This window comes from Cricetulus griseus, chromosome 2 (assembly GCF_003668045.3).
Source record: "Cricetulus griseus strain 17A/GY chromosome 2, alternate assembly CriGri-PICRH-1.0, whole genome shotgun sequence".
Lineage (NCBI taxonomy): Eukaryota > Metazoa > Chordata > Mammalia > Rodentia > Cricetidae > Cricetulus > Cricetulus griseus.
This window is the reverse complement of record NC_048595.1, coordinates 256680389-256695210: the sequence shown is the minus strand read 5'-3', so window position 1 is coordinate 256695210 and position 14822 is coordinate 256680389. Positions and strand designations below refer to the sequence as shown.

At 41.4% G+C, this 14822-nt stretch overlaps 1 protein-coding gene across 1 annotated transcript in view; it reads right to left on the bottom strand.

The window, feature by feature from the left end:
- Positions 1 to 14822, bottom strand: part of Ros1 (ROS proto-oncogene 1, receptor tyrosine kinase) — a 127048-nt gene that overhangs the window by 86671 nt on the left and 25555 nt on the right. Inside the window, exons 6-12 of the mRNA XM_027402106.2 lie at positions 11642 to 11790; positions 10332 to 10470; positions 4855 to 5056; positions 4145 to 4221; positions 3073 to 3195; positions 1583 to 1767; positions 655 to 752 (exon numbers count right to left, since the gene is read on the bottom strand). Coding sequence (XP_027257907.1) covers positions 655 to 752; positions 1583 to 1767; positions 3073 to 3195; positions 4145 to 4221; positions 4855 to 5056; positions 10332 to 10470; positions 11642 to 11790 — 973 coding nt within the window. The remainder of the gene's footprint in view (positions 1 to 654; positions 753 to 1582; positions 1768 to 3072; positions 3196 to 4144; positions 4222 to 4854; positions 5057 to 10331; positions 10471 to 11641; positions 11791 to 14822) is intronic.

Below are 14822 nucleotides of genomic sequence, written 5' to 3'. Positions count from 1 at the left end.
TATGCTTTTGCCGAAACACATTCATGAACACTTGACATACACAAAAATATCATTTCATTCTCAGAATTCATTTCATTCTCCATCTGTAAGCAATGACCCAGGCTTGCTTGCTAGAGATTTCACTGCAACTGCATAGCCCAGCTGAGCCCAAATGCAGTTCTTTTTATTTGTGTGTGTGTGTTTTTATTTTTCCCATCAGGAAAAGGAATCTTGCAATTGAAATGTGAACTTCTTCTTAATCACCAAATCCTATCCCAGAAGGGTGGATGGTGGCAGCCTACTTGTTTAATTTGCCTCTTGATAGCATAAGAGCCAGGCCAGAAGATGAAATGGAGATGAATGGTCCAGCCAGAGGCAGATGATAAAATAGCTTCTCACAGTGGCCACATAAGGGAGGAGCAATGACATACTGATTCCCATTGTAAAACAGTGTCAAATCATGATCCCAATGTCTCTAACAAAAGGCAATTTCCTTGTAACTATAGTTTACTGTAGAAAAGGAAACAATCAAACTTAAAGCAATTTTAATTAAATTGACCTGAAATGAGACGATCAGTTAGACTCATTGGGTGTTGTAGTGCTGCACTGACAATCAAGCTTTACAGAGATTTTTGCCAATGGAAGAGAACCCATATTTACAAGGCTAACACTTACCCATTGTAGGAATCAACCACAACTTTTTGAGGTGCAACAATAGATAATGGAGTAATTTCCTCAAAATTTGAGCAGTTTTCTAAGTCACAAACATAGACCTAGAAAACCAAAAATATAACAATAGGATTAATGTCTGTCTTCGTTAGTCTTGGCACCAAGTATTTGATAAACAATTCAGGACTTGGAATTGTCACAACCACTATGGACTTTACAAAATACACAAGAAGAAAAGCACTTAATGGGCAATTTAATTGGTGCATAGCTATAGCCACAGAGCTGAGGAGACTAAGGCAAGAAGATCATGAATTATAGGCCATCCTGAGCTATACAGGAATACGCAGTATGGAAAAACAGGAACTTTATATTTTATGTCCTAATATGTTTATATTTCTATTAGTATGATTAATATGTAAGTATGTTTTTTTGTTTCGTTTTGGTAGGTTGGTTTATGGAGGTACCTAATTATTTTTAAAACTTGTGCTATATACAAGCTTCTAAGCTTCAGGTGGGGTGGTAGCCTTTGTTCATTGCAATAAAAAAAGCACTTATAAAATGAAAACTTGAAACACAGGAAGACTGTATCTTCTCAAGGATTCCAGAGACCTATTAAAATAACCCCAGGTTACTATATAATTAAAAATGCTGGCAGAGGACTTTGCTTACAGTGGACAGTCTAACACAGTGATGCCACAAACACGAGAACTTTCTTAAAGCAAATAAAATATCATTAACAAAACTAAAAATAATGGAGGCTTAATGATAGATCAGAACTAGCACACACTAGGTCAAAGCTAGACCTTCTTGTAAACTAGGTCCATGTTTCATTACCAATCTAGTATCCGAAGTAAGTAGTCAGTGAGACAAATTTGTGTTTACCACCAAACATGCATGTTAATATTGGTAGCTAGTTAAATTCACTCAGACAAACCAGTTTATCTATGATGAAATACATCCTCCGGTAAAGCCAATCTATGGAGATGGAGGAGATGACACCTGAGCCTCCGTAAAAAGCTCTCAGGTCAGACATATCAGACATGTTGGCTGCCTTCTTCATCCATATGACAGTTCCTTCTGAGAAATAAACCACTTGCTGCTGGACGTCGACAGCTATCCCTAGAAGAGCCAAGCAAAGGCATACTTGTGGTTAGATGTCCACAGAGACAGAAAAACTCTGACTAAAGTGACTTTGTCTTTAATGCTTGCTAATGTCAAATAGAAGTTCTTATAATTTAAAAATATTCTTCTGAATTCTTCTAGTACACATAGCTTATATGTGCAAATATGTTGGGTATTTTCATAACATACAAAAAAAACTAGAAGGATTTTAGAATAGTATAGTATACAAGTATTCAAGATACTAAATTCTAGAAACATTGGAAAAATTTAGGATAAAGTGGGTTTGGTGTGGGGTTGTTTGTTTAGCACTGAAAGACTCCAGAGCCTCAGACATGTTTAAGCATGTGCCCTAGCCCTGGGCTACATCCCCAAACACAAAAGCATTTTTTGAATATTTTTATTGTTGGAAAGTTTCATAAATGTTTTTGATCAAATCCATACCCCATTCCCTCCCCTCCAATTCCACTTCCAACCACTAATTTCATGTATTCTCTGTTTTCAAGCCCTCTGAGTCCACATGGTGATACCAGTACAGGCATGGGTATGGGGCCTTTTAAGAATATGGGTAACCTCTCAGGGGTCACTGAAAACAACTGATCTTGGGGTTGGAGAGATGGCTCAGAGATGAAGAGCACTGACTGCTCTTCCAGGGGACTAAATTTGATTCCCAGTACCCACATGGCAGCTCACAACTGTCTGTAACTCTAAGATCCGATAGCCTCACATAGACATACATCAGGCAAAACACCAATGCACATAAAACAAAAATTAATAAATTATTTTTGAAAGAAAAAACTGCCTCTCCATCTCCCAGCAGCTGTCAGTTGCCAATAGCTCCTCATTCAGAGAGTTCACGTACCCTCCCCTATCCATGCTGACTTTGTCAGGTTTGATCTTGCACAGGTCTTGTGCATTTGGTCAAAGCCACTGTGAGTTCAGATGTACAACTGCTAAGTCATATCAAGAAAATAGTTTCACTACAGTCACCCTGTAGTGTGCAAAGCACATTTCAGCACTAGGAAAGCTATCAAAAAGGATAAAGCTTCCAGATCATTACCCAGTGATTTCTCCATGTTCTGACTAATGGATAGGTACCTTCAGAAACAGCATCTCCCATGAAGTCCTGGAGTGTAACCAAGAGCATTAGCAATATCCTGTAATGGTTGGGGGATTTATGGGATCCCCATAGCTAGCACCAGTATGCAAGAACAATTTTTAATATTCCTCTCTTCTAGAAGTTTCCATCCAGCAATTGCAAATATTTCTTTTTAGAGTGAAGAGACACACCTCTGTTAGACTGACCTGTAATATTATGATGTATGGTATCTGACCAAAGACAGTGTGCCTCATCCACTAAGTACTTTAAGGACCTCTTTCTTAGAGAAGTTTTTCTGGATAAAAACAGCCATTGTTCTTCTTCTTGAACTGAAAAAAAACATAATTTATAGGCAGACTGACTAACCATACACATAGCAACACAAAAAGTTTTAGTTCTTCAGCACAAGAGAGATAACACTTTAAAAAAAAAAAAAGACTGATTACATTTTCCGAAGTTACTTAGAGGTATTGCATCTGTGGCATAATCTCCATAAATCCGTGGTTGGGGGTAGAAAATATGACGGCAGTCAAGTAGGGCTATGTGAACATGTCATGTGATGTATTATACCACTGGAACATTGTTGTTCCAATAGAAATTAAATCATTATCCCCGGTTATAATAATTTCCTTAACAGATGTAATCCAGCCTCAACCAAAGTGGGGCATTACATGCCACAAGACAGCTTGATGGTGTTGCCTTTGACTTCTCTCTCTTTCAAGCAGGAGAACAATTCTTTTAAAAAAAATCTGATGGCTACAAAACTCTGATTGATATCCTGTTCATTTGAGAGTGTTGTAAAGTCCATGAGGGATGGACACTTTCAAGACAATTAATAGATGGTATGCAATAATCACATAACAACCTAAACCTTGCTCTATATTTAACTTTCCCTTTAGGCATGTTTCATGCCTGATAATAATACCTCTTTTTTCCTAAAGTCTAGGATAGGAAAATGTATATATAACTCCTAAATTTGTGAATGCAAATAACCATATCTAGTGCTTTGAACTAAAACCAAGAATTTGCTAAAGCCATCTTTCTTAAAATGCTTAAGATTTTCATTTTATTTTTAAGCCTCAAAAACTCTATTATCAAATGTCTGTCTAACCTTCTACTTGTCAAATATGTAGAATAACTTAAAATTAAAAATTATCAGGTACAAAAATGCATAAAGAGGAGTGATCTTGAGGTCTACCAGATGACCATTGGACTCTGACCTTTACTCCAGTCAACCTTTATCCCTGTATAACAAAAAGGAGAAGGCTTTGACCATACCTGCTGGAGATGGAGTGGTAATTATAGATTCTGCTTCTGGCCCTTCACCAACTTCATTTACTGCTGCAATAGAAAACCTATTCCAAAAACAATTTGGAGAGATGTGTTTCATATGGCATGTTGTGAACATGAGATAAATATAGGGGCAACAGAGATTCTATTTAAAGGATGGTGTGGCAGTGCATGGATCTAGTTACTTAGTGTCACCGCTCAGCACTAAGGCAACCATCAATCACATCCTTGTTTGCATTCCCCACAGAACAGTCCAGGGTCACTAAGGTCAAAAGCTGAACTCTGCTATCTACATGACCATTTCTCCCCTTAATTAAAGAACACTTAGTAAATGCCAGAGAAGCTAAACATAATAAAAAAATAATCATCTGGGGTTAATAAAAAATGCTGCTAACAGAATTTTACCAGCTTAATATTTTTCATGTTTGATTAAATAAACAAAGTACAGCCATGATATTTATGTTATTATTGCCTCACACCTATAAGGATCCTTTAATACATTGAAAATATTTTTGCTTAAAGATGGTGTGATATAATACACATGCAGATTTGAGAAAAAGTACAGCTTCAACACAATGGAATGGAGTCAGTGGCACGCCTCTAAATACACTTAACTGGTTTTTAGACAGATTTGCTGAATAATTGTCATGCCTGGATTAATGTTGGTGTCATTTCTACCTGTACCGTTTAGCTCTTACCTGTAGGTGGTGTTAGGAAGAGTGGAATAAAACTGGAAACTTGTTCTCTGTGTCCCCGAATCTAACTTTTGATTTTTACTGATCAGCCTTAAATTATAACCCAAAACAGGTCCACCTGGGAAGTGGGGTGGGGCCCAGCTGACTTCCACAGTGTCGGGGCTTGAACTCTCAATTTTCATAATGAAAGGTGCAGTTTCGGGAACTGGAGGGATAAAGATGACACCATGAGCATAAAAAGTACACATTTCTGTGCACTTAAAATAGGGTAATAAGCTGAACATTGGTGGCACATGCCTCTAATCCCAGCCCTCAGGAGGCAGAGGCAGGTGGATCTCTGTGAGTTCAAAGCCAGCCTGGTCTACAGAGTGAGTTCCAGAAGAGGCTCCAAAGCAATACAGAGAAACCTTGTCTGGGGGGGGGGAGAATAGGATAATAGGGGGGAAATGTTCCAAAGGTTGACAGGCATAAAATCTTCTGATTAATACTGAAAACCTGAGAGATGGATGGAAGAAATTTTGAGCTGTAATTCTTCATCTCAAAATCATCCCAGCTAAGTCCTGAGCCCTAGCAAGACTCTTGCATCTTCCTCCTTCTTAACTTATAAAATAACACTGATTACTGAAGAGTCAATCGGATGTGTATTATAGACAAAGAGCTGTCAAAAACTCTGGAGACCTAAGTGAACAGTGGGGAGGAGGCACATTAGAAGCCGAGAGTGCACAAGAGATGAGAGTCTGCATGAGAGTCAATGATTAACGTGAGCTCACCCTCGCAGGTCCTGGGGCTCTTTACTCTCTGAGCTGTGGCCTAACTGGTTCTGGATGAAGACATGACTTTGGGTAAATAGGAATTAGAATGATCTACTTCACTTGCACCACTATCTGCCCTGACAATCCAGATGATGCCTCCTTCACAGCCCTCCAAAGTCCCCAGAAGCCCCAGCTGACAAGCTCAGCAGCACCCCACCCTTGCCGTGGATGAGGGGAGCATGAATTCAATGACTAATTATTTACTCACAGCCTCTACATGCTATTAGCAGAAAGACCAACAAATGAATTGCCAGCCCAGCTTCCATACACGTCTCCACCTACTTATCATACCTTATCCACATGAAATACTCTTGTATCTACTCTTCCCACAAGAACAATGTGTTTTGACATTTTTGCTCTCCTTCTGTACAATTTTGGCAAATGTTCTGCTCACACTGGTGGGCTAGAGGTAACAGAAATGAGAAAGTTCAGCCCTCAGACTGGGTTGAATATAGAAGGCATTTTCATGGGTCTACTGGCCTTCCTCTGATACAATCCCTCCCAAACTTTCAGACTAATCATTGATGAGCACAAACATCTTTGTGTTTCTCCTTGTCTCCGTGTACTCAGTGACCTGTGTGAAGAGGGAAAAAAAGAAAGTGCCTCCCACAGAACTAGAATCAGGATCTCAACAGCAACTCATGAGAGTCAACACCCAGATATGATCTGCTCCACTTCAAGCAAGACATGATCATTATCCAAATGTCTCATACACAAACACACACACACACACATGTGAGCATGAGTGCATGAGTGCACATGCACACACACACACACACACACACACACACACACACACACACACACACACTCCTCTTTAGAAAGTAATAATCTGCCTTATGAACTCTTCCTGTGTGCCCCGCATCTGACACTCCCCAGGTGTGCCCAGCATCTGAAACCCTCCCTGAGTGTGCTCATCATCTGACACTTTCCCTGAGAGTGTGCCCCACATTTGCCACTCTCCCCAGGTGTGTGCCCCACATCTGACACCCTCCCTGAGTATGCCTTTTTTTTTTTTTTTTTTTTTTTTTTTGGTTTTTCGAGACAGGGTTTCTCTGTGGCTTTGGAGGCTGTCCTGGAACTAGCTCTTGTAGACCAGACTGGTCTCGAACTCACAGAGATAGGCCTGCTTCTGCCTCCCAAGTGCTGGGATTAAAGGCATGTGCCACCACCGCCCGGCTGAGTATGCCATTTTTTAAAACCCATTTCTGACGAAATGTTGAAGTATCTGAAGAGTCTCTTGCTGATCTGTATCTCTAGGCTTCCAATCCGTCCATATACTCTATTTCTCTTCTTAAAGAACATGTGAAGCAATTATTCCTCTGCTTCAGAAGCTTCCATCACCCTAACTGCTTTTTCAAAAAGTCTGAGCGCTGTAGCCTGTCATTCAAAATCCCTGGCACTCTGGGGCCATTTTTGTCCTCACTCTTTCTCTTCCTGTACCACATGCCTCCTGAAGACAAAATAGTCACATCCCCTTCCTTGCCCTAGAGCTTTGTCTCTGACTCTGTTCATGCAGATACTGGACCTGTCTTTCCTCTCCTCATCTCTTGTCCAAATTGAGAGGGGGGGAGGGAGGGAGGAGGGACGGAGGAAGAGAGAGAGAGAGAGAGAGAGAGAGAGAGAGAGAGAGAGAGAGAGAGAGATCCTCCAGGGAAAATTATTTGGAATTTCATTCTAGAAATAGCGTCTCCCTGCTCTGACCTCCCTTAAGTGTTTGTCAGTACCTCTGATTACAATGTTTTTAATCAAGTGCAGAGTGTACATTCCTGTGTGGCTAGGACTCTGCATACCTGCCATATCTAATCTCTTTCTCTTCATCATGCTCAGTGTCTTCCAGTCACACCAGCCACTTCTCAGACACACTCAGCCCACTGCTGCTATCGATCCTTTGTCTCCACTCTCCCTTCTGCCTGAAAAACTCACTCCTGAATATTTACACAGATTCTCAAGTCATTCAAAGCCTTCTCAGAGAGTCCTTTCCTGACCACCCAGCCATCCAAATGGGTCCCACCCTCAGGCATTCCTTGTGGCCTATGCTACCTTTTCTTCTTTGCATTCACAACTATGTACAACTGCCCTGTTTTCTGGTGTCATATCTACTACCCACGTATCATTAGTAAATAACCCTATCTCAAACCCTTCCTTCCTCTATAAAAAAAAAATGTGGGCCTGTTTCTCAGCAGTAGCCATTTCACAGTGGTGCTCATTTAGACAGAGGTAATAATCCTGACCCTGAAAGAAGCAGTGTGGTCTCTCTATCTTTCCATGGCTAACAAACTTAACAAGAGGCAGCAATGTCTGTTGCAGAGTAGTCCTTTACACTGTGTGAGAATGTATCACTGTGATTGGTTTAATAAAGAGCTGAATGGTTTATTGGTTTAATAAATAGCTGCGCAGGAAGAACTGTTAGGAGGACTTCTGGGGATAGAGAGGTCTCAGAGGAGAGAAAGAAAAGAGAATCACTAGCTAGACTCAGAGGAAGCAGGCTGTGCAGGAGAAGAGGTAAAAGCCACAAGCCACATGGCAGCATGTAGATTAATAGAAATACGTTAATTTAAGTTATAAGAGCTAGTTAGAAACAAGCCTAAGGTAAGGCCAAGCTTTCATAATTAATAAGAAGTCTCTGTGTTATCATTTGGGAGCTTGCAAGACAAAGACCAGCTACAAATGTCTGCTCTGCAAATTCAAGCTTTCCCTTAAGTGAGTTGATTGTTCAATTCCAGAACATGGTAAGAAGAGGCAGGTGGATCTCTATGAGATCAAGGCCAGCCACATCTACTTAGAAAGGTCTAAGAAAGTGATACATAGAGAGACTCTGACTCATAAAAACAACAAAACAAAAGTCTCTTTCAAAATTCAAAGTCTGGCCTACAGAGTTCCAGGACAGTCTCCAAAAAAAGCTACACAGAGAAACCCTGTCTGGGAAGGGGAGGTGGGGTAGTTCAAAGTCTTTCTAAAAATACCCCGTGTCTCAGAACTGTGAGTTCCTGGAGGGGGGATTCAATATTTTCTTACACCAAGAAGTAAGAATCAGGACATAGTCACAATCAAATCAAAGCAAAACCAAAGTTCAACACCGCAAAACATCAAATTCTTGGTGTCTGGGTCTCACTCACAATCTTCTGGGCTCAAAAAAAAAAAAAAAAATACTGTATCACTTCCCCATCTCTGCCTTCTACAATACACACAGCTAGTGTCAGGCCTCCTCTACTCCACAGATGCTGCTGTCCTCAATGGTCTTTCCATGGTACTGACGTCCTCAAAACATTAGAGGCTCTGCTGCAACTAGGATGAACTTTCACTAACATCCAGGGCTCTCTTCAGGGACTCTGCTCGTGCCACATGAAACCAAGCCTCAGCTTCTTTCCTTGGCCCCTTCCAACCTAGGGCTTCTACTAAAACTAAGGTTTGACTTTCACCAACGGCATCTCCTGGCCTTACAAAGTGCCAAGCCTCGGTTGCTCTCCGTGACCTTCATTCATGTCCTCACCTAGGATACTCTTACACATTTCCAAATTTGGCTGCAAGGATGAGGTACAGCCTTGGCTGCCTCTGTACCGCTGCTTCTTTGTGTTGACCCTGAAGAAACATTCCCCAGAAGATTTTGCCTCAGCAATGATGATCTCTTCTTCATCACTACTAACGTCTCAACTACAGAGGACCAGAATCAATAGTGCCAGGAGCAAAAGTTTCACTTTTGTCTCCTGTTCATCACAACCAATTCTTTGGCTCCAGCTGACCAGAGGCACAAATTCTTAACTCAGAATATCACATAAATAGTTGTGATCGAGTCTTTGCTTCCCTCTGAAATTTCCCAAGCTAGACCTCTTTTGTCTGTATCATTCTCAACATTCTTGTCCTCCAAGCTCCCACAGAGTTCCAAGCTCCCACGGAACAGCCCACTGGGCTCTGAACATTCAATAGCTCCTCTAGCCCCAAGTTCCAGCTCCTTCCATAATCTTTCTGAAAACAACAACATGGCCAGATCTGTCAAAGCAATTGTCAACTCTCTAGTTACTGTTAATTGCTGTTTTTATGGCAGTGATAAAAGACACCATGACCAAAAATATTTGGGTAAAGAAAGGTTATTCTGGCTTACAATTGCAGTCCATCACAAAAGAGTCAGGGCAGGGACTCAAGGCAGAAATCTGAGGTGTGAATTAAAGTAAAACATGGACCATGAAGGAGTGCTGCATACTGGCTTGTTCCCTTTGGCTTGCTCCTTTTGGCTTGCTCACACTGCTTTCTTGCACACGCAGAACAGCCCACAAAGGAATGCCATCGCCAATGGTAGGCTGGGCCCTCCCACATCAATCGTTAATCAAGAAAATGCTCCCATAGGCCAATCTAATGTAACCAGTTCTTCAGTTGAGGTTACTGGTGACTCTAATTTGTGTCAAGTTAACAATAACTCCCCAGCACCTCTTATTTATGTGTTCACTAGTGACTATGTTTCCCCTCTTCCACATGTAGGTTTAACAAGAGTAGGGGGTCATAGTTTTCATCACTGAGGAATTGTGAACATTACCTGACACACAGTTAAGGGCTCAAAGACTAAATGGAATACCAAAGAAGTCAATTTCTTCCATGGCTTAAAACAAAACCAAATTAAACCAAAACTTCGAAATAACGTCCTGACTTTACAGATGACAAATGTACGCCTACCTCCATAAGGATGAGTCCTATAACTTGGACTTGGAGGGGAATAAAGATGCAGCTGGGCTGTGAAGATCCATACCACTCGAAAAATATATTCAGTGAACGGATGCAGGGGCTCCACCACATATGAGAGCTTGGGTACAGTCTAGAACCAGGAGAGAGCAAGAATCAGCATTTGTCCAATCACCATGACCCACTGAGATGAAGAGTTCAGATTAATTCGGGTGTACCTTTGCACATGGGGCAGCCCAGGTCCTGCTGCATGTGCCACAGTCTCCAGAAACTGGTCTGCAGCAGTCACACCATTCTCCCCTTCTGCACTTACTTCAAGGATTTCCTTGAATTTTCCCGTGTTACTGTACTTGGTGTATTAGGCTATTTTTTTCTGAACTTGCTCATGCTTTCCTGGAAGGGATCATCCTGAAAGGCTACTATATAACCTATTCTTCTAAATTAGAGCAAATCCCTTTAAGAACCTCCCTCCTGCCCTTCACCCTAGTTGGAATCACTTTAGAGGATGACGAAGATAAAGAGCATAAATGGTTCTATGATGCTGTGCTGACAGAATTGTATATGTACCATGTATACTATTTCTTCATAAAGGGTTTCCAGAGTAGCAGAGATTACATTGCGTTCACTGAATTCAACCACTGTGCTCAATCATCGATAAAATGCATTAATGTCAACAGGTCATTTTCAATATCCACAGGAGATATTCCCCAAACCCCCAGCAGAAGCTTGAAACTCCAGATAGTACCATACCCTACATATAAGCACAATGATGCCATCCTGTGACAGTCAATACAATAACCTTAATAGAGGCTGTCTGGTAGATGATTAGTGTACATGGTGTGCATACTCTGAACCAAAGGATGGCTTTCCATCTAGCTAGAGCAAGATCAGCTGATGTTTCATCATGCTCCTCAATATCATGTGACTTAAAACCTCCATTTCAGCGGTGGTGGTAGCATTGTTGGCTTTGGTTTGGTTTGGTTTGGTTTGGTTTTCAGGCAGGGTTCATTTTGTAGTTCATGTTAGCCTGGAACTTTCTATATAGCCCACACTGGCTTCAAACTCAGAATCCTCCTGCCTCAGCCCATCAAGTAATGAGATTATAGCCCTGTGCCATCACAGCTAGCTTCAAACTTTTATTTTTTAAATCCTTTTCTATCTGAAAATTGTAAACAATATTTGAGCATGGGTGACTGAAACTTTGGAAACTGAAACTGCAGGTAAGAGAGGCAGGATATCTTGGAGATTTGAATAATTTGGGGGACAAAATATCTTTGCTTCGATAAGAAAATAGCTTTGCATACCTCCGTGTAGGTCCAGCTTCCTGGAAGCTGGTCATATTTCCACTGGATGATGTATTTTACCCCAGAGATGTTGGCAGGGTTCCATCGTAATGTCACGCTGTGACTTCCAATGGAAGACGCAAAGGGTGCTGTAGGAAACTCTGTGCTTTCTGGAGAGGAAACCACATTTCTGTCACTATTCGATCTGATGATGGGTGTGGCTGTTTTGTCTAGACCCTGCCTGGTAAATAGCACACATGAGCAATGAATTATATACAAAGTAGTCTTCTCTTTGTATCACAGGCAGGCAACAAGGTGTTCTGAGACTAACCAGTCTTCTTTTAGGACCCCATTTCCTTCCAGGCAAAGGGAGAAGATGCAAAAACCATGTCTGTGGTACAGTAGAAGCATCCAGGGCATGGAACCCCAAAGCATTTTTCAAATTCTACTATTACTGCAGATCCTGACAATATGCATTTCTTAGTGTAGAAGGCAGGGTGGGTTACAGAATAAAGCCATCTTTATGTGATGCTGGGGATCAAACCTAAGTCTTCATGCAAACTACATCCTCGGTCCCAGAAAACCATTCTCACATGCACAACATTGTGGCTTTTACCCCAGAGACTACATGCTCCCCTGTTCTGCATTGCAACACATGTCATGCCTTCTCAAAATAGGAGTCACTGTGGCATACATTTCATGGGGACTTCTTGACAAACCCTCAAGTCAGTCATAGATTTCTGCAAGATATATGCTACTAAAATAACATTGTTACTTTAGTCTTTTTATTTTCCTAAAATAATGATGAATTAAGACTTCAAATTTTGTATATTGAAAAAGCACCATTCTGATTGATAAAGAATGATTGATAAATTGGTAAGGAGTTTAAAATTATCAAATGCAAAGCCTAAGAACCTCATTCTCTCCTGGAGGTGAATAGTGAAACAATTTTTATCACTACAAATAATGAATATGGACTAGTTAAAATCCCTTTCCAAAATACAGAAATCTTAAAGCTAGAGTCATCTGTGGTTCCAGCCACAGAACTCAATCACAACCCTTCTCTGTTGATTGTTCTATTTATGGTTCATTTGGGGCTATTTTATATAACTGCACAAACAAAGCCCAGCTCCACCTTCCTCCTTTTATGGTAAAACCTTAAGGATCCAGCGTTGGTGTAGGTTGTGGACACCTGGAAGAGGTGTCCAGCAATGGTGCTGACAGTGAAGAGGATGGCCAAGGTGGCATAGGAACCAGGGTTGTGCAAGCACAGGTAAAAGAAAATTTCATAGCTAAATACAGACATGAGTTTCAAAGCCATAGTGATGCATATGGAACAACATAGGTGAAGTAGGGTCATTCTAAAACTTCACAGCAAGAATGAGTCAACGGCCATTAAACTTTAGTGGCAGCGTGAATAAGGAAAGTCTGGTCAGTCACATCAGGGAAGTAACTCCAGCTGTGTCTCTACTCTCTAGATGACCCCAAGCAACTGTTTACACACTGTACCCTGATTTTCCCATCTGCCAAATGGGGTTCATTATCGCCTTTACTGCCTCTGAAGACAAAGGCAGCTAGTAAGTCAAGGAGAGCAGGGCCTGACTGGAGATGCTTAATAAAAATCGCTATTATTGGGGAGATGGTTCAGTGGGCAGAGCACTTTCCATGCAAGTCTGGCAACCTGAGCTCAGAACCCAAGAAAGAATGCTGGATGAAATGCCATGTGTCTTAATCCTAGCACTCTTGCAGCCAGATGGAAGGTGGAAGCAGGAGACTCCCCCAGGAGTTCACCGGCCACCTGGAGTACGTACCACAGTGGGGAAAATAATGAAAGAAAGCCTACCTCAAATTAGGTGAAAGGTGAGAACTGACTCCTAAGGTTATCCTCTGACCTCTACGCATGTGCTATGACACATGAGCAGCCTCATATCACATCATGCATACATGCGTCATATATACGTCACAAGCATACACAAGTCAGTAGATTGCTATTTGGATGCATTGTTAGCAATGATCACTTCCTACCGTGTAGAAATGAATATGACTCATCTTAAATTCAAATAAGAAAACACAGCCAGAAATAGATGAGTGTGGTAAGGCATTAGAGACAAACCTAGGTGTGTGGGCAATAAAAATGCCTTTACCTAGTCTTGTCTGGTCTTTTGTTTAAGCCATATAGCGTAGATCCAAAGCTGATGAGAAATTTAAGTAAAAAATTAATTATCTCATAATCTAGCAGATTATATAACTATAAATACCTAAGCTGGTAATATAATTACAGAATAGAGGAAAAAGATGTGAATCTAGTTTGCATTTTTTTCAGTTCTGACATTCCTGGTTTCAGTAAATTTTCCAAGGCTCTGTGGAAGAGGGGAATCATCTGACCATTTGCTCTATTAGACACTGTGACTTCAGAAGTGTGTGTGACCTGACCACTTAGCTGATGCTTGAGACGATGGCCCATTTTCCAGGCCCTGGTGGCTAATGATGGTCATCTCAGTACTCAGGAGGCTCAGGCAGGCTAATGATTGCAAGTCTGAGGCCCAGCTACACAGTGAGCTTCAGGCCAGCCTAAGCTATGAACTGAGCCTTCTCTCAAAACAAACAATAACTAAGTGCTCAAAAGAGCTGCCAACATGGCGGAGAGGAAAAGCTAGCTTGCTATTGAGCCTGATGACCCTAGTTCAATCCACAGGACCCGCACGATGAAAGGGGAGAACCAACTCCCACGAACAAGCTCTTCTCTAATCGCCACAAGCATGCTGTAGTGTGACATGCACGCACGTACACACGCTATGTAGAGACTGAAGAGATGGCTTAGTGATCAAGAGGACTTGATAATCTTGCAGAGGACCTGAGTTCAGTCCCCAGCACCCATGTCTAGTGGCTCACAATGGGTGTAACTCCACCTCCAGGGGAGCTGACTCTCTGGCCTCCATGGACACCTTCACTCACATACACAAACCCACACACAGAGACACAACATATACACATAATTAAAATAACAAAACTCACCAGGTCTGGTGTTGCATGCTTTTAATCCTAGCACTTGGTAGGCAGAGGCAGGTAGATTTCTGTGAGTTCCAGGCCAGATCTAGTTCCAAGACAGCCTGAGCTGTTACACAGAGAAACCCTGTCTCAAAAAACCAAGAAAGAAAGAAAGAAAGAAAGAAAGAAAGAAAGAAAGAAAGAAAGAAAGAAA